Consider the following 25,640-nt stretch of genomic DNA (forward strand, 5'->3'; position numbering starts at 1 on the left):
CTATCTGATGCTGTTAATTAGATTCACATATCTGCAATTAAGATATTGTCCTCTCCATATTTTATATAAGAGATTAGTTCGCTGCTTTTAAATATTCTTGATATCATTGCATTGTTACAATTCTTGCTATTCTGATAACATACGGATAGTATAAAATTAAACATGCCAAGAAAGTATATATCCAAGTGTGAGCAAACAAAGTTTCCATGTGAAGTATTTTCAAGACAGAGCTACTTGTATTTACAGGACAATGCCTTCACATTCATTTCCATAATATCACATAATGCAAAGCATGCATCCTTTTATATGTGTATAATTCTGAGCATTATACTTAATGTGGAAACTTTGTTTTCATTGTTGACGCCGATTAACATCATCTCGGTGGGGTGCAAATCCACAAGTACTGCGCACCTCTTCACTGGCGCTTTGATTTTTGACAGCCGAGTATGCTAGCCCTGTTTGGGAAAGTTCATCACATGTCAAAATTACTGACAAGTTTCTTAATGAAATATGTCGGCACATTATCGGCTGCTTTAAGCCTACAAAAACTGAAAACCAATACTTACTGTCTGGTATATACACCTCCTCACATCAGAAGGACTACACAGAGTTGATATGAGTGGTAATAACAACTAAATGATGAACAGCATCCTTTGTATGGTCATGATGCAGTACATAGGAGGTTAAGATTAAGGAAAAGTTTTATTCACTCAGTGGAACACTTGGTTGATTCCATGAAAGTTACAAAGTGAACAATGTGGCAAGAATAATCGCCAGAGGTTCTGAACTTAAATGAATCTCTTCCTTCTGGATTACATCTAGACTGGAAAAGATAGAAGACAGTGAATAGACTTTGTTCCAGAAGGGGCAGATCAAAACAGAAAATGGTGAAATGGAGCTACACAGACAATGGCAGCTGTTCATGTGGTGAAACACAAACTATGGATCATCTTCTGCAATGCTGCTTAATAGTCATTAATGATATATGTACCCGAGAAGATTTAATGCAGTGTAATGAAACAGCTTTAAAGTATATTAATCACTGGATGAGTGAAATCTAAAATTTTATGTTTTTGGTGATATTTTATAAATCAAGTTGCATTTTGTCATTTATGTATGATTTTATTCCCCACTATTTTAATGTCTATTTCTTTAAATGTATGCTTTTAATCATTTATATATATGCTCTTGCATTTTCTGCAGTTCGCACACGAAATAAATACATAAACTGGAAGCTTAGTGATGAAGATACTTCACGCGCAAAACTTTGTTTGCTCACAGTTAGATAAAGGATAAACCGAGAATATAATTTCTTGTCACCTTTACTTTTATTTATGTGCAAGAGAAAGTGCATTTAACAACTATATCTGATTCATATATATTAATAATAAGTTGTGACAGCTCTTCACTACGTATATACAAGATATATATCAGTTTTGTATTACCTTAACTGCTTTATCCGAGGGAGTGTAGAATTGTCAGTGTTGTTGAAGGTGAGTTACGGAATTGTGGTGCGTTTATTTTGTGTCTTGAAGATCATGCAATTTTTGAGTTAGTGTTATTGAAGGAGAGTTTTGGAATTGTGGTGGGTTTATTATGTGTCTTGAAGATCATGCAATTTTTGAATCACTGCTCTTACCAAAACAGTTCAGAGTCCTGCAGCAGTACCGGTAAGACTAAAACTGCACGAAAAGCGTTCTCTTTTTTTTCAAAACTGACAGATATTATTATTATTATTATTATTATTATTATTATTATTATTATTATTATTATTATTATTATTATTATTATTATTTGACACTTCCAGCGAGTCCAAGGACTCAAAGAGGGGAGGGCACTTCTCTACAGATCTGTCTCCACTGCCCAATCCACCAACTGACCGCAACTATACTAATGCAATCTACCATCGACCTCCACTAGTATTTCCACAGACACAAGCATCCATGCCCACAGCGAGATTCAAACCTGCAGCCTTTTGGCTAGAGAGTGGATACACTAACTACTTGGCAATCCAGGCCGGCAGAAGGTAAGCATTGGAGATGTCTAAGATAGTGAAGGATGTTATCAGGATTAATACAGCAGGGATTACATACAGAGCAGACGATGCACAGTCATCCTTGGAAGTTTTTACTATTACTATTACTATTACTATTATTACGGGAGCCTCCAGGGAGTCCTTAAACTCATCCAGGGAGGCCCTAAACATAATGTCCACACACCTATACGACATTCTCACAGTATCTACCACACCTTGCCTTGAAATTACTCATGGTCATAGCACCCACAACAGACCAGACTCTGGCAGCTTATTCCACTCATTAACCACTCTAAAAGTAAAGAACCCAGCTCTAACACCCCTGTTAACCACACTCTTGCCTAGCTTCCATAGGTGTCCCCTAGTTCTCCCACCACCACCAGTCCTGATCTCAAAAATATCCTGAATTAATCCTGTAGAAACCCTTCAGTAATTTCAATGTCTCAACCACATCCCCCCTTTTCCGCCTGTCAACTAATTTCTGCAACCCACAAATCTTCAACCTGCTCTCATATGGTTCATTCCATAGACCAGCTATCATCTTAGTCACTCGCCTCAGGATCTTCTTCACCTTTTCACCATCAAGAAAGAACCTAGGTGACCAAATCTGGGCATAGTAGTCGAGATGAGGTCTTATCAAGGCTCGGTACAGAGGGAAAATAACTTGCTTGTCTCTGCTCGTCAAGGTATTTTCAGCAATCAAGTGATTTGATGAGCTGATTTAGCCATTATTGCAATGTGTCCCCTAAACTTCATCTCCCTCTCCACCAACACTCCCAAGTCCCTGGCCTCATCAATCTCCTGGAGTACAGTTCCAACAATGTGGTATACTGCTGCTAAGCTTTTCACCCCAAAATGCATAACCTTACATTTTGTCACATTAAATTGACGTCCATTCTCCTTAGCCCAGAACTCCAATCTATCCAAGTTATCCTGCAAGATTTTGACATCTTCTGCATTCACTATCGCCCTACCCAACTTTGCATCATCAGCGAACAAATGAACTGTTTCTCTTATATCCTTCCCTATATCGTTAATGAACAGATTAAACAGCAGTGGTCCAAGAACAGAACCCTGCCGCACACCACAAGTCACAGGCCGTCCTTTGGATTCTACTCCTGAATAAACTACTCTCTGATATCTCTCCATCAACCACCCACCTATCCATCTTTCCATGTGGTATCCTGTCAAAAGCCTTAGCCAGGTCCAGCAGTATCACTGTAAACCCATTACCCTTATCCAGTTCAGCCGTCACTGTGTTATTAAACTTGAGCAAGTTACTGATACACGATCTACTCTTCAAAAAGCCATGCTGTCCCCCGTACAGTATCTCATTTGCATCAATCCATTCCTGTATTTTTCCCTTGACTACTTTCTGCAAGACCTTGACAACGACTCCTGATATGCTGATCGGTCGGTAATTTGCAACAGTAGTCTTGAATCCTCATGTATGCAGTGAAACTATTTTCCTCTCATTCCACACCTTCGGGACTAAACCAGACCCCAGACTCAGATTAAACAACATGTTCAAGGACACTGATAATTCTTTAGCCGCTTCACGTAAGACCTGTGCCGGTATACCATCCAATCCCACAGATGTGTTCACATTAAGGTTCTGTAATAGACTTCATTCATCACAATTCCCGTATAAACTAATGGTTCCTTCATTTTTTCAATGTCACCACCTGGATGATACACTTTTGCAAAGTGCTCGCTCAGTAACTCCACTATATCGACTGATTCAGTGACCTCGTTACCATTGTCATTCCTCAAAATCATTTTGCCGTGTACAGTTTTTTTTTTTTTTTTTTTTGCTAGCAGCATATTGATAGAACTGGAACAGCAGCCAAACGAGACAACGTTTGAAGAAGTCTATCAGGAATTTATCAGACTGGGCGAGCTGCTCAACAAAAATGGCCAGAAAAGGTGAAACTGTATGATACGATTTACCCGGTAAGTGTCACAGATGTGTTGACGCGGAGATTATGAAAGAACAGTAGGAATCGACAAACCCCACTATTTCTGATTTTTAAGAATTCAGCAAAAACCGAAGAACAAGAGATGAACCTCTCAAAGACAACATAACGGAACAACACGATCAAGTTTTGGATTCCACTGCTTCTCCAGGAGAAAAGATGCCTCCGATTATATTAGGAGAGAAGCAGAGATGGGCAGCTTTAAAATCAATAATGTCCAACCCACACATTGGCTATGTAAAGGCCAAAAATGTGGACGATGGAATAAAGATATTTCCTACAACGGTGATAGTCTATAGGCAACTAGCGAAAGTAGTGGACAATAGAGGTATATAGTATCATACCTTTTCGCTTAGCTCGGAGAAAAATTTAAAAGTGGTTCTCTGTGGCGTCTGTGAAGACATTCATATAGAAGATATAGTTGCTGATCTTAACTTGCAGGATCTACCTCCTGTTAAGGTCAGCAGAATGTACAGATCCAAACAAATCTGCCATGCCGTTAATCTTCATAGAGATCCACAACATATATAAAAATATCTACAACTTGAAAACAATCTGTGGGCTCATTGTCACACCAGGGCCACTCCGAAAAAGGGCATTTTCTGGGCAGTTCAATGGGTGTCAAAAGTTTGGTCATGCCCAGAAATTATGCAAAGCTGAATTTAAATACTTGAAATGTGGGGCAAGCCACCCAACCAACATCTGCACAAATCCAAAAACAACCCCAGCTAAATGTGCCAAATGCGGTGGCCCACCCACCCGGCCAACTACAAGGGATGCATTCAGCACCCAAAAAAATAGACGGGTGGAAACAGCCAAACAGTCCCCTTCCTCTAGTACAAGAACACCAGAGGCATCTGCACCACATCTGGAGTCCCGTCGTCCACAGTCAGAGACCTTCAAAGATAGAGTGAACAAAAAGCAAATAAGAAGTTATGCTGATGTGGCCCGTACAAACCAATCAGCACCTACAAATCTAAGCTGTAATTACAGCCTCTCTAGCCAACATGCTACAAGATTTAGCCCCTTTCAGCAACCGCCACCAAAAGATTTCTCCGTGAAACATAGTTCATCCTCATAGCACTAATTGAGGAATAGAAATAAACTTATTCCAGCCTCTTTGCAAATCATTGCATGGAATGCAAATGGCCTACGAATCAAAATTCTGGAGCTGCAAGAATTCACTAACAGATGTTAACCAGATGTTATTTTAATCAGCGAATCTCATCTAAGACCCTAAAAAAATAAGGGGTTACTCCCTACATAGAAATGATAGATTGCTCTACAGAGGTGGTGGCACTGCCATCTTCATTAAAAACTACATCAAGCACAATTCTATGATCAATCCTCCAACCAATATCCTTGAGATCACGGGCGTGGAGATGTTCACCAGTTCGGGTGGCAGACTGAAAATCTACTCTGCTTAAAATCCACCCCTAAAAACTTTATTACACTCTGACCTAAATGCCATCTTATGCGATGCGCCAGGGAACCCACCATTATAGCAGGGGATCTGAACTCCAAGCACCCTGCATGGAATTGCAGGTCTATCAAAAAGAACGGTTGCATCCTTTCCGACTTCATAGGATCACACAATGCTGTTGTGGCAGGCCCCACTGAACCAACTCACCTTAGTACGTTTGGAACTGTAGACATCCTGGATATAGCTATCCTGCGGGACAGTAATTTTCAATACAGCCTAAGATCATTAAATGTTGTCATCTGATCACAACCCAATACTAGTTCAGACAGGAAGACATGAATACCTGTCTCCTCCCCTCACTCCTATATATCGTGGTAAAGATTGTCGGAAGCGCTCAGGGATAGTATTGGCACTGTTCCTCACATTCGTACAAAAGACGACATAGAATCTGCAGTTACAAGCCTCTCCCAACTAATTAACTCCTCCATAACGGTAGCCACCTTCTACAATTCTGTCCACGAGCATGGTCGTCTGCCTGAAAACATTATGAACTTGATCAGGGAGAAAAACAGACCTAGGAAAAGATTTCCTAACACTCGTGCGCCACAAGATAAAACAAATCTAAATAGACTTACTGGGGCTGTGAGAGATGCACTCAAGGCACACATACAGACCATCTATGGGAAGAAAATTACCCTCTCTATCATCTACTGATCACTCTGTCGAGAAATTATTAAGAAACATCAAAAACAAAGGCAAATCTCTTCTCCCAATACTCTCTGACTAGGGCCTTGTACACACTGATGCGAACATGGTGGAGGCCATGGCAAGAAATTTGGAAGAGCAGTGCAAACCTGCACATGGAAATTTGGACTTCAATCAAATATACAAAATTCACCGACCGGTCAGACACTCACTCAAACATCCTGACAATGAACTTAATGAACAATAAAGCTCCTGTACTGGATGGCATCTCAATCAGGGTGATCAAGCTGTTGGCTCGAAAAGCTGTAGTGCACCTGACCATTATAATAAATGCAATCTTAAGATATCCTTATTTTCCTTCAACCTGAAAACTGGCTGATGTAATCTTTATACATAAGCAAGGCAATGACACACATACCGTAAAATTATCGTCCAATCAGTCTCATCTCCAATCTGGGTAAGGTTGCATAGAAGGTCATCCTCTCACGACTCTAAACCTCAGTAAATGACCTAAACATCCTCCCAAAAGAACAGTTTGGTTTTCGTCAACACCATAGTACTACCCAGCAAATCCACAGAATTGTGGAATAATCACCATCAGTTATAATTGGCGCCAGTGCACAGGACCTGTTTTCCTAGACCTATTCAAAGAATTTGACAAAATCTAGCATTTCGGACTCCTACACAAATTTATCTCAGCCGGTATCTCACTAAAAATGGTTCATCTAATCCATTCATATCTTCAGAATAGATCAACACAAGTCAAAATCATGTACATAGAAAACAGCAATGGAGCTAGTAGGGATCCCTGCTGCCGCAGGGATCCCTACTAGCTCCATTGCTGTTTTCTATGTACTTGTTGGACATCCCACACAATCCGCTATCTTCAATCTTGGCCCTGTATGCGGACGATACAGCAATACTAACCAGATCTCTCCTTCCCCATTTCATTACCAGAAAGCTTCAAGAAAACCTTCTAAAGCTGACGGTTTGGTTCTACAAATGGAGATTGGAAACCCCCCAAAAAACTCAGCCATTCTTTTCTCGAAAAGGCCAATATCTCCTGCAGGAGATGTGTTACTATTCAATACTAAAATTCCCTGGCAGAGAGAAACAAAATACCTGGGTGTGATTCTCAACAAAATGCTATCTTTCAACCAACACATCAACTCTATGTGCACAAAGGCACCTAAAGCTATCGCTCAGATCTATCCGCTAATTAATAGAAATAGCAAGCTCAGCAACAGAATCAAATTGCAGCTATACCAGATGACTATTCGTCCAATAAACACCTATGCCTCTCCAGCCTGGAGCGATACCTCTAATATCAACATTATCAAAATACCACAAGTAGAGAACAAGTGTTTCAGAATGATTCTAAACGCTCCATGGTATGTTAGAAATAATCAACTTCATAGAGATACAATTCCCTATATTTTCTCTTTCCTACAATACTCAGCATCTAAGTTCTTCCTAAAGACGTCCATACACCCCAACGATTTGATTCAGCAAGCTGCAGCATACGAGGCAACAGACATATTCAAACATAGAAGACTAAAAGCTATATTAACCTCCTATTGCAATGCATAATCTCCATGCCCAATCAGGGCGAGCAAACTGCTCATAAATTTTACCCTCACTGTAACCGCAACAGATAGCGGGGAATATGAAAAGCATCTTGCGTCACCCCGAAAGACATAAATGTCAATTCTCAGTCACTGCTTTATCCTTCACAAGCAACAAAAGTTTGCATGTGCGTATAAATCTAGGATGCAGGAAAAAACAAGATTATAATTTCTTGGCATCTTATAAAAACTTTCAATATATGGTTATATTTAGTATTTATTGATCTTTATTCTATATAGTTCTGAGTGATTTTGAACACATTTGAACCTATTGGCATGCTTGTTTGAAATCAAGAAAACGATACAAATTAAAATTATTTCTTCCAGGATATTTATGAAAGTTTCTCTAATATTAAGATACCTGATAGATGTGTATATTCCAGAGAAGGAATTAATTAAGATATCGCGCAGGCAAGCACCCCATGCCTCTGGTCTTAGTGGAGATCAGTAAAGACCACAGAGAAATTTACGACCTTAAGATATTCTGCAACTTAGTCATCAAGTCCGAACCACTCAGAAGAAAGGCATCCGCCAGTCAATGCCATCGCTGCCAAACATTTGGGCATGCACAAAAGTTATGTAAAGCAGATTACAAGTGCATACAGTGTGGTGACAGCCATCCCTCGCACACTTGCACAAAATCATGGTCTACACCTACTAAATGTGCGAATTGTGGATGCCCCAATCCAGCCAATTATAAAGGCTGCCCAATTCACCCTTCTAATCTCCGGAAGACAAGAACGACGTTGCCTCCGCCCACTCAGAGTCAAGCCACGAAACCTTCGCCGGAAATCACAGTGCGGGGTGTTCCCGCCGATAAAACATACGTTTCTGAGGTCTCTCAGCGGATTTTACCCGGAGCCTCGCAGCTTACAGCCAGCCCTCTGCACTGATTCTTGTTGCCTCACTAGGGGAGATGCTAACGGCCTTTAGCAACATGAACCCCAGCCAAGCTGACACTAAGAAATTCCTCAGGAATACCCAAATCATCTTCTCCATGATCAACAAATGACATTCTCTCCTGCATCTCGATGCTGATATACCAGATATTTCCACATTGCTCCATAACACTACCACTACTTATTCACCTAAGCAGCTTTTCATTCCAAGCAACTCATTAAGGAGGTTTCTAAGCGCCCGAAAGCTGCTCTGACTTTCGGCTCAGGCGCTTCTGCAGTGCCCTAAACAGGGTGAGCCAAGTGCTCGCTAACATCTAATATAAGTCTATTTCATAGCGATGAAGGGATCAGAATCCATGGGATTGATATTCATCAAGCCACAGAAGTTATCAGTTCAGTTTCTAATATTATTATTAAAGGAATAAAGTAAATAAAATAATTTTCACTTTAGTACAGAGCCTTTTCATATCTATAATATGTTTTAAAATCACATAAATAAAATTAACTAACAAAACTTAAGAGGAACTACCTGAATACTATTTTATAAGCAAGAAACTAATAAATTTAAATAAGTCCTACTTATGATATGGTAGATGATGTTAATTATGTAGGAAGTATTATTATTATTATTATAAATATCTTCATGCTGGAGGAACTTTATCTAAGCCTATCTTCGACCTGTTCCCGAGTTAGTCGATCTCTGGCACAGGCAAGCGGGTTTTAGCTCCCGGAAACTCGGGTTTTTCGTCCCGTAAACTCAAGAAAATCGACCGTAGTACCCACATTATTTTAGACAGTGACATATCTTGTTAGGGTTAGGTACCAAGAGATGGCAGCACTTGTTTGCCAGCCTCTTCATCGGTGGCTGCTATAATTAGTGATAGACATGGGCCAGCTACCTCTGATTGGCTACCGGTGGAGATTGAACTGCCCACTCAGTCTCCAAAAGCTAGATAGGGTATAAAGGCCTCGCCTACTCCCTATTAGGGAATAAAAGGCGTTAGTTGATTTTTTTAATTTTTTTTTACAATTTAAAATTTGTTTCCAAATTAAATGCATACGCTTTCTGAAACCTCGTTTTTCTGGTGTTAATCCGTAAAAACATTTTACAATATCTCTGTTTTCTTCTACAGTCCATTTTTCATGTAACGTTTCTTCCAGTTGCTTTTCAGTTTCCTTCTCTGATTGCCCAGCAGGAGAGCTGGGTCCTGTAGCCCACTTGTCGCCTGACGCCAAGGATCCCCAACATATGACGCAGTCTTTGATGACCCGTGCGTCGACTGATCCAGTATGGATCTCTTCTTCCTTTTCACCATTAAGGTGGGGGATATCCAATATTATTATTATTATTATTTTCGTGACACCTCCAAGAAGTCCGAAGATTCATCGCGGGAGGATACCTATTGTACAACACTCCATCTCCACCTCTACACTGAACCTTATCTAATCATCTACATCAGCGCCATCTATCGCCCATTACCACCACAGCTGGAATTTTTTGTCTGTAAATTGCGTGTGTTCTGAAGGGCCGATTTGTCTGTATGCGGGATGAAAAACCCGCGTTTCCGTGAGAAAAAACCCTGCTACCTCAGTATGAGATCGGCTATCTCGCCTTTGATTGAAAAAGTCCATATAAAGATTCCTCCTGTCATGACGAGACTCGAACTTAGGCATTTTCCATTTGAAGGACGCAATGTACCGTCATTTTTCCAATTGCGCTACGGAGAAGCTAAATATATATCCAGTACAATAATTAAAAGGAATGAAGAACTGCAATAACTGAGGTAACACCTCGCTCTCAGTTATGAACACAAGACAATCAACGAAGTTCTTAACACAGCCACAAATCCTGTAGGAGTTTTTAGAGTTTTAATAATTCTGCAAGATTTTCAGTCTAACATTTTAGAATGCAATTATGCTGCCTTACATCAAGAATGCTACTGACAAAGTTGCAACATTCCTATGTGAGTAAAACATTGAATTGACTTTTTTACCATTGCTTAATATTTTCAGGTTCTTTCATTCACAAAACCCCCCACTTCAACTAAGGAAATAAAACAGGAGTTTATGAGATTCAGTTCGCTTATGGCATTTGCTCTGTAAGACAGACGACAAGGTATGGGGACAGTGGCGGACTGACTATGTGTCAGCTAGCCCGATGGCAAGTGGGCCCCCCTTTAACATTAGCCAATATGTTAAAAATATTAATGATATTTTTGTAGCTTGAAAATATAAATAGACGTTCCAATATTTTTACCGTGTGCAACTAAAATTACCTTAGATCTTCCTGTCTGTCCTACATAGCAGATGCCGCTACGTAGGACAGACAGGAAAATCTGGGGAAATTCGCATGAACGAACACCAAAAGGCTGTGCAAAACAGAACAGAGCACAAATCAGGTCTAGCTTTCCATACTACTTCCACCGGCCACGTACTCTGGTAGAAAACAAACATCTCGTAGATAGAAAAAAAATGTTACATAAGGAAATTTAAAGAAGCTACAAACATGCTTAAAATACCAACCAAATGCAATATAAATCAAGGATTAATTCTCCACCAAGATTGGTCAGCTTTAATAAAAAATATACCTCAGTCAGACCTGGACATTATAAACGTGAACAACAGAACATGGCATCATCCAGCATTGTTTAAATTCAGCACTGCTTTGAATCTGCATTCTGATTTTCAATTTTATGAAAAGTCAGACGGCTAGAACTGTATAGCATGAACTATTACTAATAATTTCTCTTTTTTTTGTGTTTTAAACTTTAAGTTAACTTTTACCCTTGAAGATGTAAGTTAAACGACTTACGAAACTTGTCGGGTCTTTTATTAATTCATTGTGTTTTATATAGCTTATTAAAAAAATGTGGTCCAATTACCGGAATATACCATGTGAACCAAAGAACCCTCCACTTACAATACATCATTTAGTTTGACTTGTATTCATCTGCCACTGAGAAATGACTTTATAAGTAGACCGGATTCAATGGAATGCCAGCTAAAATCAGCTTGTATAGTGGTCCAAAGTGCCAAAGCTTGTCAAAAGCCTTTTCTAAGTCAAGAAAAACTGCTCCGGTGTATCGGTTCCAATTGTAGCTTGTGGTAATGAACTCAATTAGTCTATGGGTTTGTTGAGTAGTGCTGTGAAACTAGCAAAAGCCAAACTGTTCTGTAGGAAGGATATTTAACTTGTTTACAGAGACTTGAATTCTGGAAAGGATAACTTTTTCTGCAATTTTGTCCGAGAACTGAGACTTATGGGACGATAAATTTGAGGTTGCTCTGTATCCTTGCCAGGCTTATAAATAGTTACCACGTCTGCCAACTTCCATGCAGAGGGAAAGTACTTGAATCTGAACATGGCATTTATTATTGTTGTAATATTTACAATGGCTTTCGGAGCAACAGTGTTTAATAACTTTATTGGATATGCCGTCAGGCCCAGGAACTTTTTTATTCTTTAAAATCTCTGTAATGTCATAAATTTCAGCTGGAGAAGTAGGTGTTAGTTGGCTGTTACAGGTATCAGACCGTTTTAGCACGTATCTGACGTTGCGGTGAATTTTATAAATATGATTGAAGTTAGGTTATCGTATGAAGGGCTGCACTGTTCCTCTAAATCTTCAATAGTTTCGGCTTTTTCTGCATCCGTGTGAACAATACCTAGATCAGATTTAAGAGGGGGAAGAGATTTATTTTTGTTTTTGATATTTTTCAGCAGCTTACAGATTGGTTGATCACCTGGTCATGTGGAGGCTAATTTGTCTTTCCATAATTTGTTTCTGCGGGCTTTCAGTGCATCTCTCACTGCACTATTTAGTTTGTTGAGAAACGTTTTGTCTTGGGGATGCCCCGATGTTATGGTATCTTTTTCTTGTCATATTTTTTTTTCCCTGATTAAGTTCATGATATCTTCTGGTAGTCGTTTAGGCTTAGAAGAAGTTGAATTTGAGGTGATAGATCATAAGGCTGCGTTAATTTGATGAGTAAGTTTATTGACACCAGATTCGACTTTTTCCTTGGAATTAATACGAGGAACAGAGCCAATGTAGTTTGGGAACATTTTGGTTAATTTTTCCCAAAGTATGACGGTGTGAAAGGAAGCGGGCAATCCCTTCTAATCACCCAGTTGGAACAGAATAGGGTTGTGGTCTGAGGATAATTCGTTCAGTGATTCCAGGTTGTACTGTAATTTATCATCTTGGAGGACAACTGTATCCAAGACGTTAGAGGAACCAATCGGACTGTGATGGCGTGGTACTGAGGGGCAGGCCACAGCTGCGCAATTGGAACTTGATTAGTTAAATAGGTTGCGGCCGTTCTTATTATTAGACTTACTGCTCCAGGCATGATGTTTTGCGTTTAAGTCTCCGGCGATAATGACCGGCACTTTAACTCAGAGGATGGTATGCAGATCTGAGGTCAGCGATGTTTTTGATGGTGAGTTGTAGGCAGCGTTTTCGAGATTAGTGGGTGTAGGGTTGGCTACGGAATGATGGTTGATATAATTTTTGATTAGGATGGCTGTAACACCAACACTATATTCGAGTTTGTCCTTCCAATAAATCTGGCATCTTCTGATTTTGGGGTTGACAGCAGGTCTCAGGTGAGTTTCATTAATTAATAATATATCTGGATTATATCTGTCATTGAATTCTTGTATATCTAGTATTTTGTTTTTGCGACCGTTTGCTTTCAAAGCAATAATGTTTAGAGAATCTGGGGTGCGTTTTTTCATATACATCAGAGACTGCTGATAAGATGGGCTGGGTTTGCTGTAAAAACCTTTTTCTCGTGCTTAGTGATGGATTGGAGTTACTAAAATCCTGTGGCATATTTGCAAGAGAAGAGAAGATGACAGCTGTTAGATTTGAATATGGATTAGGCAGAGTCTGGTCATGGATTGCCTTTTTGGAGTGGGCCACGTTGGCATATGTCCTTGTTTGATGTTGAAGGTTCATCTTCTTGGGGGGGGGGCTCTGTTAATGATTGGTGAGCACCTGTTCGAACTAGTGGGTGACTGATGCGCTTGCGTTTCTGAAGCTCTCGTTTTAGATAATGAGGTAGATTGACTGTTTCTCTCAGTTTGTCAATTTTTGGGGTGGTAAATACACCCTCTAGAGTTAGAAGGGTGAGGGCTGCGGCAGTCAGCGCACTTAGTTGGCATGGTTATTGGTTTGGCACAGGTATTTGTGGGGTGGGTCTCACCACATTTTAAACATCTGTACTGAGCATTGCACAACTTCTGGGCATGGCCAAATTTTTGGCACCTGTGGAACTACCCAGAACAAGCTTTTTTCCTCAGTGGTTCTGGCGAGATTTTAAGCCCACAGATTGACTTCAAGTTGTATATGTTTTTATAAATATTATGAATCTCTACAAGAACTAGAGGCATAGGGGTATTATTTGATCTATACAATCTTTTGACCTTTATAGGAGGTAGATCCTTTAAGTTGAGGCCAGTAGTTATTTCATCTGGGTCAATGTCTTCGGATACTCCTCGGAGCACCCCTTTCAAATTTTTTTCCGAGGTAAGAGAGGAGGTACGATACTGAGTATCTCTGGCGTCCATTTCCTTTGTTAAGTTTCTGTAGTCTGTCACCATGGCTGCCTGAATTTTGATACCCTCATCTGTGTTTTTGGCAGTGTAATAGTTTATATGCAGGTTAGCCATGATGGTTCTTAAGGCTGTCTATTTCTGCTTTTCGTTTAGGATGATTGGAGGCACCTTTTCATTGGATGAAGCAGAGGAATATGAATTGTGAGCATCTTCATCCATGCCAATATCATGTGTTGGCTCCGAGGCGAGAGTCTTCTTCTTGCATACTTGCGTCTCTTCATAATCAGAGGGAGTAGAGGCGGTGACCACTAGATGAAGGTTTTCCCCATTTGAGGAGCGTCTTCATTTTCATCATCATCAATCCCGGGTAAGGAATAGAAATGTAGGAAGCCTGGCCATTAAAGTTCGAATTTTTTAAGAAATTTCTTTATTAAGCTGAATGCTAGCCCTTTAGCGAGCGAGTCAATGATGGTGTTAGGATCGATCATACTTGCAGGCCATTTAAGCTTAAACTGTTTTTGAGGCTTATTTATGAAGATAAGTGCCGGCTTTTCATCGGACGAGTCTATGATGGCGTCAATATCTGAGGGGTTCATCTTGATTGATTACCGTATAAACGCAAGTATATCCTGCAAGTATAGGGACCTGCTAGCAATAGTTCTGTAGAGATAGTTTACTAGCAAAGTTTGTGAGAAAGAGTTAATGGATGTTGTAGCGTTGAGGGAAGTGAAGTGTGGTTGCAGTGAAGTTGCTTGGCTCAGCTCGAATCACCTACCTCTCTAAGAACCATACATCCACCACTCGTCCTCGTATCAGGTGGTGCCTTCGCTGCCATTGACCTCATGCACGTTTCGTGCAGAGGGGGAGACAGTAGGAATTGGGGCATGGCTAGAGCCAGTACAACGCAAAATTCACGGATTTCTCCATAAGTGGTGAAGTACAGCCTGAAAAAGTGCAGTAACTAGCAGTAGAAAATAAGCACGTCCGTCAAACACAATTAAAAATCACTCATCATTCATTCCAGGTCCGTCCAATTCAAATTGGTCAGTACTAAGGATTGATGATTAACGATCCTGGCATAAAGGGTGAAGCAGAATGCATTTCATACTCCCTGCTATCTGATAGGGAAACGGTGAGTGGAAAATTTAATGAGCCAGTTGCTCGCCCTGAGCGGGCTTGAAGATTAAACATCAGTGTTGGAGTTTAAGATGGCTTATGATCTTTTATGTTTGATGTAATCTGTTGCATCGTAATATGCTGCTAGTTGAACTAATTTTTTGATGTGTGCAGATGCTTTTGAAAATAACTTTGTTTCTATAGTCTGCAGTAAAGTGTAAATGTAGGGGATATCTGTCTCCCGATGGAGTTGCACATTTCTTACAAACCATGGTACGTTAGGATCATTCGTCGACATTTATTTTGCACACGCTATAACTTTAGAATATTAGTATCAGCGGTATGGCTCCAAGCCGGAGAAGAGTAAGTGAGTATAGGATGAACCATCAGTTTTTTCATAAGTAATTTGATTCTGGTGTTCTACTTACCGTTCCTGTTGAGTAGAAGATAAAGCTGGGAAATGGCTTTTGATGTCTTTACACAGAGAGTCTAGATATGGCAGTCGAACGTCTGCCTTCTGTCCAGCAGTAACCAAGTTATTTGATCTCTGTTTGCCACAGGATTTTTGTGTTGAATAGGAAGATGTCCCGTTTAGGAAGCGTCGGTCTTCTGGAGAATAATATGGCCATGCTCTTCTGGGGGATTCACTTGCAGTCTCCATGTGGCGAACCACCTTTCAATCAGTAGTAGGTTTTCTTGCAATTTCTTGATGGCAAGATGCGGCTGTAGAGATCTGACTAATATCGCTGTATCATCCGCATAAAGGGCATTGATAGATGACAATGGATTGTGCGGGATATCGTACATGTATATGGAAAACATAATCGGTGCCAATAGGGATTCTTGTGGGACTTCAACCAAGATGCGTTTCTGCATTGACACCGCACCACCGATCTTAACTTCCATACTCCTGTCAAAAAGGTATGATTTAATTAAATTAACCATTTCCATTGGTATTCCAGTTGAGATTAGTTTATGTCCATAATGCCAAATTTTATCAAATGCATTGGCTATGTCAAGGAATACAGCCCCAGTGCATTGATGGCAATTGAATTCCATGGAGATGTATTCGACCAGTCTACGTATCTGTTGTGTGGCACTGTGGAATTGATAAAATTCAAACTACTCATTAGGACGAATGTTTAACTTGTGTACGGAGACTTGAAATGTGGTAAGAATAACTTTCTCTGCAATTTTACCCAAATTTTAGATGAGGCTGATTGGTCTGTAACTTTGAGGAAGGTGCGGGTCTTTTCTGGTCTTATGGATTGAGTTATATCCGTCACTTTCCAGCAGGAAGGGAAATGTTTAAAATGGAGGATGGAATTTATTATGTGGTCAGATGTACAATAGCTAAAGGTGATAGTAGCATTATCACATTGTTGGTGATGCCGTCAGGTCCATGAGCCTTTCTGTATTTTAGTTTCTTGTTTATACCGCATATTTCTGCTGGTGATGTGGGTGCAATTTGATTGGAGCATATTACAAAAAAAAATCAACTAATGCCTTTTATTCCCTAATAGGGAGTAAGCGAGGCCTTATACTCTATCTAGCTTTTGGAGACTGAGTGGGCAGATTACAGAATATTATAATTTACTGTTGACATGTCTATGGATCTTATAGATGTGATTGAAGTCTAGAAGTTCATATGAGAGTTTACATTGCATATCTAAATTTTCTGCTATTGCTTTGGCTTTATCTGCATCAGTGTGGATGAGGCCTATATCCGTTTGAAGAGGGGAAAGAGATTTGTTTTTGTTTTTGATCTTTTAGATTAAGTTCCAAATGAAGTGATTGTCGGAGAGATAGAAGTTAGTGTTTCTTCCCAAAGTTGACTACTATGTGCTTTTAGGGCATCTCTCACTGCCGAGTTGAGTCTGTTTAGTGTTCGTTTGTCCTGTGGTGCGCGGTTATTGTGAAAACGTTTTCTGGCTTTATTTTTCTCCTTGATCAGTTTAATGATATCTTCTGGCAAGTGATTGGGCCTGAGGGTAGTCGTGACTTCTCTAAAGGCTGTGTGAATTTGTTGATTCAGATCTTTAATAGCTGTTTCAATTTCTTCTTTGGATTTTATAAGCAGAACGGGACCAATATATTTCAGGAGTACTTTGGTCAACCTTTCCCATGCCATGAATGAGTGTGTGTGTGTGGGGGGGAGGAGTTTTTCTTGATTTCCCACTGTTGCAGTATTGGATTGTGATCAGATGAAAGATCATTAAGTGATATTAAGCTGTACTGGAGTCTCATATTCTGCAGTATGACTATGTCCAAGACATCAGCCCTGCCATACATATTATGATGGGTGGGTTCAGTGGGACCTGCCACAATCCCATTGTTGGATCCTGTGTACTTAGCAAGTATGTGTCCGTTTTTATTGGTAGTTCGACTGTTCCAGGCAGGATGCTTAGCGCTTAAGTCACCGGCAATGATGGGAGTTTCTCTGATGCCCAAGATGGCGTTCAAATCCGAGGGGAGTAAAGTTTTAGTGGAGGATTGTAGGCTGAAAAGATTTTTAGTCTACCAGCCGAGCACATGAGAACCTCTATACCTGTAACCTCTAGATTAGTAGTAGATGGGATATTTATAGAATGATGAGTGATGTAATTCTTGATTAGAATGGCTGTGCCCTCCGCCTCTGTGGCTCAGATTGTCAGTTCTGTACAGTTGATATCCTCTGATTTTGAGTTGTCCGACGATCTCAGATGCGTTTCATTTATCAAAACTACATCTGGCGGATGTCTTTGGGCGAACTATTGGAGCTCCAAGATCTTATTTCTGAGACCATTCGCGATCCACGCAATAATCTCTAATGAGTTTGGATTTAGTTTATTCCTATTCATGAGTGAGAGCTGTGATGATGGTTTGTGTATCCATTAGAAATCTGTTAGTAGAGGATAGAGAGGGATTGGATCTGCTAAAGTCTAATAGCATATTTGCCAGAGAAGAGGTGATAATAGCTGTCAGGTTTGTGTGTGGTGCTAGTTGAGCCTATTCATGGGTTGTCTATTTAGAACGGACTACATCCGCATATTTCCTTGTCTGTCGTTGAAGGCCTCTGGCTGCAGCAGATGGGCTTCTGATAATTTTTGCTGGTCTTTGAGGGACCGTGAGGCTGAGGCCTCTGACGTGGAACTACTGAATGGAGGAAGGGTGTCTGTCTGTCTCCGATCTTCTGTTTTTTGGGTTTTGAATGCAATCCCTATAGTTGGCTGTGTGAAGGCCATCGTAGTTGGCACATTTAGCCAGGGTGGTTTTCGGCTTTGTACAGATATTGATTGGGTGCCTGTTCCTACATTTTAGACATTTAAACTCAGCCTTACACATTTTCTGGGCATGGCCAAATTTTTGACATCTGTGGCTCTGACCTCCTGTTGAAGCCCTTTTCCTTAAGAGTTCTGGGCTGATTTTCAGTTCACAAGTGGACGTCAGGTCACATATATGTTTGTAAGTTTTTGACTGATCTCAACTAACACTAGTGACATCGGAGTCTTGTCTTTATTCGTCATTTTGCTGACCTTAATGGGTGGCAGGTCCTGCTGGCCATGACTGTGGATACATCTTCAGACACTCCTCTGAGCCACTACCTTCAGATTTTTCTCTGAACCGAGTGAGGTGTGATACTGAATGCCTCTGGTATTCATTTCACCTGTGAGTTTTCAGTAGTCCATCACTGTGGTGGGCTGAATCTTTATGCTGTCAGTGACATTTTTTGTATAGTTGTACGAGATCTGTAGATTTGATATGGTAACCCTTAGAGACATCAATCTTTGTTTTTTGGGCAGAATATTTGGCGGTATCTTTTCTCTAGTCGAAAGGAGTCCGAAACAGGACTGTCTTCCTTCTTGGTTTTGCGCTTCTTACGAGCGCGGACCTCCGTGAAGCATGAGGTGGCAGAGATCACCAAGATCCGCCTCTCATTCATTAGGGCATTATCGACTTCCTCGTCGTCATCCACCGACTAGAGTATAGGTTAAGTTTAAATTTTTTGAGAATCTTTTTCAGTATATTTATGGCTAGCCCTCTGTCCAGTGACTCTACCAGAGCATCAGCGTCAATCTAATTCATGCCGATAGAACAAGGTGCGAAATCACTGCTTAAGATCGTGGGTTCTTGAGTCTGCATAGATGTCCCATTGGTCCAATCAGTGGTCTATCTGCAAAGAGAATCCCGAAGCCGCAGAAGACTGCCAGCAAAACAAAGCGTTGTAGAAATGCGCGAAGTAACAGCAATTTATAGTACCCTAATAAATGGGAAAAGGAGTGTCAAGAGCTCACTTCGCCACAGAGTGAAAACCTACCTCCATAAATTCCAAACATCCACCACTGGTCCTCGTTTCGGGTGGGGCCTACACGGCCATCAGACCTCGTGTATTTTTCATGCAGAGGGGGAAGACAGTAGGTTTCAAGCTGTGTTAGCTCCAGTGCAATCAGGTACAGCGTAAAATAACACGTCCGATCACATCAAAAGTCACACACACAATAAAACCCTCAGTACTAAGTAGCTTGAAATGTCAGGAATGTATTTTTCGTAAGCGAACTCTCGGTCGGTGCATAAAAGTAATTACTAAAATAAAGAGCCAAAAGGTTCAATTGGGCGATGCAAAATTACATAAACATAGTGGATATTAGATCAACATTATTTCAAAGCCGAATGTAGAAACTATGAAAAGTTTCGTATATTGACCAGAGATCTTGCTGGAATAGGAAACATTTTATAGTTTCTACATTCGGCTTTGAAATAATGTTGGATCTAATATCTACTTTAGATATGTAATTTTGCTTCGCCCAATCGAACCTTTTGGCTCTTTATTTTAGTTACTTAAAAGTACTTTTTCTGCAGAATTAGCATAATCCAAGTTACTAAACTGCCACTGAGATATTGAGATATAAAAAATATGTTTGTCCTAATTATAGTACTTATTAAACTGGAAATCAAGAAGAATAATTTCGGTATCGATCTAATTGATGCGAACAAAACTGAATGTAGAAGAGTTTTACTAGGAATCAAGAACTCGTTTTCCATAATCAGTTGCGATACAAACGTTTCAAGTGAATCTGATTTCTCCTTAGCCAATCGTGCACTCCTTTAAATTAACCTTTAGGCTAAATGCTTTTGTTATAGTTGTGATTATATATAAAATTTTTGAATAAATGTAAACACACAGTATGTGAAAATCTTTAGACTTTCTCTTTTATTTGTGTGTATATATATATACATATTAAAAAAATAGTCATTTAGGCTACTGTTTAAGTTGCACTGGCGTATCTTATTACAGTTGAAGAATTACGTGGAATTGTTTAACACTAGAGCACAGCTGTTATTAGAGATATACGCAGTGCAAACATTGAGGCAAGAAATGTCTAAGCCAGAAAATAATGCCCAAGCGCTCTCTTGGAGAAGATTGCATCTCAGCAGAGCAAAACTCAAGGCTTCAAGTAGAACTTCAGCATTGCTTTCAGGGTTTGCGATGGTAAGTATCAATCGTGTATTTTTAGGTAGCGAACAACGTTAATTCTGACGCTTACTGTAAGTTATTAAATTTTAAGAAACATGTGCTGAAGCGTTATTCTCCAATAAAGAGAAAAATTGGATTCGTGTATTATAAATGATGTGAGAACTTGCACTTTGTTAGCATTATTGTAATCTTAAATTACATCAGAAGGATATATTTAACATTTTAGAACAGGAGAATCAAGATCACGATGAAATCGTAAATATTATTGTTATTATTATTATACCTTCCATGGAGTCGAAAGACTCATGGAAGGTATAATAAAAAAGGTGGGAGGTTTATTCAACAGACAACATATTTAACATATAGAATCTCAAAGTCCTTAACACTCCTTGCATTAACAAAACATTCTGATAATGCATTCCATTCACTGACAATTCTTCATGTAAAAAATCTACTCACACCCTTCTTTATCACACTTTTACATAACTTCCATTAATAACCTCAGGTTCTTACCCTCTCACCTTCTACTTTTTTTATAATTCCCTTTGGATTAGTGTGATAAAATCCTCTCACTAACTTAAATGTCTCTATCATATCACTTCTCTTCCTCCTATCCACCAAACTCTGCAATCCACATCTCTTCAACCTCTCTCTCCATAGCCAGCATTCCAAACTCCTAATATTGTCTTAATCACTCATCTCTGGACCCTCTCCAATGTGTCCACATTGCATTGAAAACCAGGTGACCAGATCTGAGCACAATAGTCCAGGTGTGGTTTGACCAGTGCCTTATAGTGGCACAACCTCTTCCTTATCCTTGCATGTAAGAGTATTTCTTATCATAGCAGCACTACGATGTGCAACCCTAGCTATATGCCCTCTAATCTTCAGTCTACTGTCAACCATCGTTCTCAAATCTCTAATCTCATCCACTTCCTATAGTTGCATATTCGTAACAAAAATGAACATACCAGATAACTACAGGAAGTGGTCAATGATATATGGTTCTCAATGGCCATAAATAACATGAATATATTAAAGTAACAACATCAGTTCCAGTTTGATTTATACTACTAAATTAAACTCATGTTTTCGACCAAAAGTACAAAGAAGTCCATAATTACAAATAAATAAAAAGGCTTTAACCCTAGTCATTCTTAAAACGACAAACAGGCATAAAATTTAAGATGATTTGCTAATTTCTGCTCATTATATATATCTACTCTATATATATATAAAAAGATAAGCCAAAATTTGAAACGATTTTTTTGTCTTACCGGCTTACCAGCCCGGACCTTTGGGGGCTGGGTGCCGTAGGCTCCCTAGTATATATATATATATATATATATATATATATATATAAAACAACTAAAATACATAATTTTCTGCCTGCACCCTAAGGATTGTAATGATGTATTTTAGTTGTTTTGTTATAAGTTATAAAACAACTTAGTTGTTACAAAATAGTTACATAAATTTAGGAGGCTGCATGACAAAAACAGAAATTTTAACAAGTCGCTATCACAGAAATGGTTGTTAAGGTATTGGAAAACTTGATAAAGGCCAAAATTCAGCAATAAGTAAATAAAATTAGGATACATTTTGGGAATGTCATAACTTTGTGAAGAGTAGGTCTAGCCTTAGTAATTATTAATTTTTATGAGAAAGTGACAGTTATATCCTCCAATAATAAAGAAAATGGCTACACTATGCGACTACCGGACTTTGCAGGGCACGTTACAGGATGCTGTGTTAAAATCTGTTATGTAAATTGGTTCACATAGGGATGAATATGATGCTTGTAATGTGGATAAAAGGGCAGCTGATAAGACATCAAAGAGTGTGGAGGAGCATAAGGAAGGGAAAAGTGACCAACAGCTTGCCAGAGAGCTGTGCATCTTTGAGCCACAGTTGTTTCATTTGTACATTAATGATATCAAGAATAATTTGAGAATAATGATGTTAAAGTTGGAAGAGCAGTAGTTAATAAATGTGAGGTAAAGATCCTGCAATATTATTTTAATAGATTACCATTTCGGTGTGGCAAATTGCAAACCTTTGTTCTGGGCTGAAAAGTTCACAAGCAGCACATTGTACTGATTGGCCTGATCTGCAAGAAATTAATGAAACTATGAATTTTAGTGTGATTGTGAAGAGGGAGTTTAAGTTCAGAGGATATATTTCAAACTCATCTTATAGTTTAATGGAATGAATTAAAGGTTTAATGATCAATTTTTCATTTCTCACAGAGATATCATTGGGAATATAATATGATAAAAGAAATGTGATATGAATGTGAAAACACAATTGGTGGAAGAGATTAGATTGAAGTCATAAGAGAGGATGCCATTTGTGGGTGTAGGTCAGCAATCCTGCTGTTGGGTGATCTAATAATAATTATAGTTTCCCATATCTTGGAAGATTTTACACAACTGTGTATATTGAGGTTGGGTTAATCCCCTCCCCCCCCCCAAAAAAAAGAAAAATCACATTTTTTAATTATTGTAGTGAGGCATGCAGATTTTGATTGACCATACTTAGCCAGTCTGGCTGGCTGAGTGGGTAGCGTATCCGCTCTCCAGCCAAAAGGCTGCGGGTTCGAATCCCGCCCTGGGCATGGATATTTGTGATTGTCTGTGGAAATACCAGTGGTGGTCAGCGGTAGATGGCATTGGTGTAGTTAGGGTCAGTTGGCGGATTGAGTGGTGGAGACATAGTTGTAGAGCAGGTGCCCTCCCTCGATGAGTCTTTGGACTCCCTGGAGGTGTCAAATAATAATAATAATTATAGTAGCAGAGATGTATTTGGTATGTTTTCTTCCAGGTGATATTGACAGATATTCATCGAAGACGAGTTACAAATACAAGAATCATTATGCACACTTGTAACTGAGAGGGGAGGGAGTTGGTTTTTAGGATAACAGTTAAGGGCAACCAGTTTGCAAGCAGTGCAGAGATTATTATTATTTTATTTTATTTATTTATTTTTTGAGCTTTTTTTATTTTTTCCAAATATGTATTTTTTCATCATCATCATGCTTATCAAGGATATATATATTTATGCATATTTATGCCTAGTGTGGCCTGTTCCGGCCTTAGAAGTCATCATTGAATCTTTTAACAGGACATCCTACTTTTCTTTTCCCTAATGGCTTGTACTTTAAGGCTTGTTTTGGTAATCTTTCAATTTTCATTTTTTGAACGTGATCATCCATTTGTTTATATTTTTTAATTTTTTCTATTACTGATTCTTGGTTTAATTCTTTCATAATTTCTTCATTTTTTTTTGTGATCAAATAGAATATACTTTTCAGTTTTTCGTATAACTTCATTTTTGCTGTTAATCTTTGTTTGTCTTTTTGTTTTTTTTTGTCCAGATTTCACTTCCATACAATAAGACTGGTAGGGCTAATGTATTCTATACTTTTAGTCTGGTTTGTTTTTGAACTAGGTTTGGTTTAAATATAGAATTAATTACACCTGTTATTTTTATATATTTTGCAATTTTTAGGTTTATATCTTTTTCATTTTCATATGTGATCATACATCCTAGGTAGTTAAATGAATTCACCTGTTCTAAGATCTTGTTATCTATTACTATTTTAGTTCTTACTGGATCTTGTCCTTTAAAGGCCATAGTTTTTGATTTTTCTGTTGATATCATCATACCATAATCTTTGGCTATCTCATTTTTTATGTATTTTTAATTTAATTTTATTTTTTTCCCTAAATACACAACAATTGCAAAGTGGCCATAATAGCACAGAGGATCACTTTGCTGTTCAAGAATACACTATTATCCTTGTTTGTACTTCCAGATAGTCACAGAGAGGATTCAGAGATGGATAACAAAGATGGGGATAAGGAATAGATTAAAGATCTGCAGATTATAAAATTTATTCTATATTGATGGAAGAGAGGAGATATGATAGAAAGATGTAAGATTACTCATCGAGTTTTATAGTATACATGTAGAACTCTTTCAGTATAATACAAGAAGCGAGTAAAGAAGAGGATTATCCTTGGAAGTTGTCTAAAAGCATACTTATAAAGAGTGTGAGAATTAGAATTTTCCCCAGCTACTGCTCTGGAAGCAGTAGCTGTTCACTTAGCCATGGGATTTTTTTATTACAGTAGGTTTGATTTATTTACCATTGAGTGCTGAGTTAAATGAAGTTGATCTTGATAATCTTATCCTGCAACTGCCTGAACCCATATTTCTTATGGGTGACTTTAATGGTCACTGTACTCTGTGGAGATAGTGTCAACATAAATAGATGAGGTTATATCATTGAATGAATCCTTGACATCACCTCTCATTTTGAATACAGTCAGCTCCCCTTCCATTCTTCCATTGCTCATGTGGGATGTTGAAGAGAATATATATGGGAAAGCAATCACTTTCCTGTTCCTTGCACAATATCTTCACATGAACCATGCATCTCCTACACAGATGCCCCTATGGAAAACAGACCAGGCTGATGGAACACTTTTTCCCCATCTTGCAAAATTTAATACTGATATGGTCCATCAAAAACCTATCAGTGAAGCATTAAGGTAAAGACTGCATTGTCCAGGCAGCAACAGCCTCCATTCCAAGAACATTGTTTTGATATCCAAAGCCTTGGTGGAACCCAAATGCCAGGTAGCCAAAAAAGATCAACACAGAGTGTGAGGTATATTTCATAGATACTCCACAACATCACACTTAATGACTTTTTAGTGTTCTTGGGCCAGAGTAATTTATGTGAAATGTCAGAGTCAAAAACAACCTTGGATTCAATTTACCTCATCAGTTAATCAAACAACTATTTCACAAACATCCTGCTGTGGGCAATGGATGT

At 39.0% G+C, this 25,640-nt stretch overlaps 1 protein-coding gene across 1 annotated transcript in view; it reads left to right on the plus strand.

Annotated features, from left to right (window-relative positions):
• Nucleotides 1-20,168: 20,168 nt before the first annotated feature.
• Nucleotides 20,169-25,640, plus strand: part of LOC150104480 (calcium release-activated calcium channel protein 1-like) — a 52,374-nt gene continuing 46,902 nt past the window's right edge. Inside the window, exon 1 of the mRNA XM_090395660.1 lies at nt 20,169-20,812. Coding sequence (XP_090251786.1) covers nt 20,699-20,812 — 114 coding nt within the window. The 5' untranslated portion in view covers nt 20,169-20,698. The remainder of the gene's footprint in view (nt 20,813-25,640) is intronic.

Source organism: Typopeltis vanoorti, chromosome 7 (assembly GCF_054136105.1).
Source record: "Typopeltis vanoorti isolate ZY-2024b chromosome 7, IOZ_Tvanoo_1.0, whole genome shotgun sequence".
Taxonomy (NCBI): Eukaryota; Metazoa; Arthropoda; class Arachnida; order Uropygi; family Thelyphonidae; genus Typopeltis; species Typopeltis vanoorti.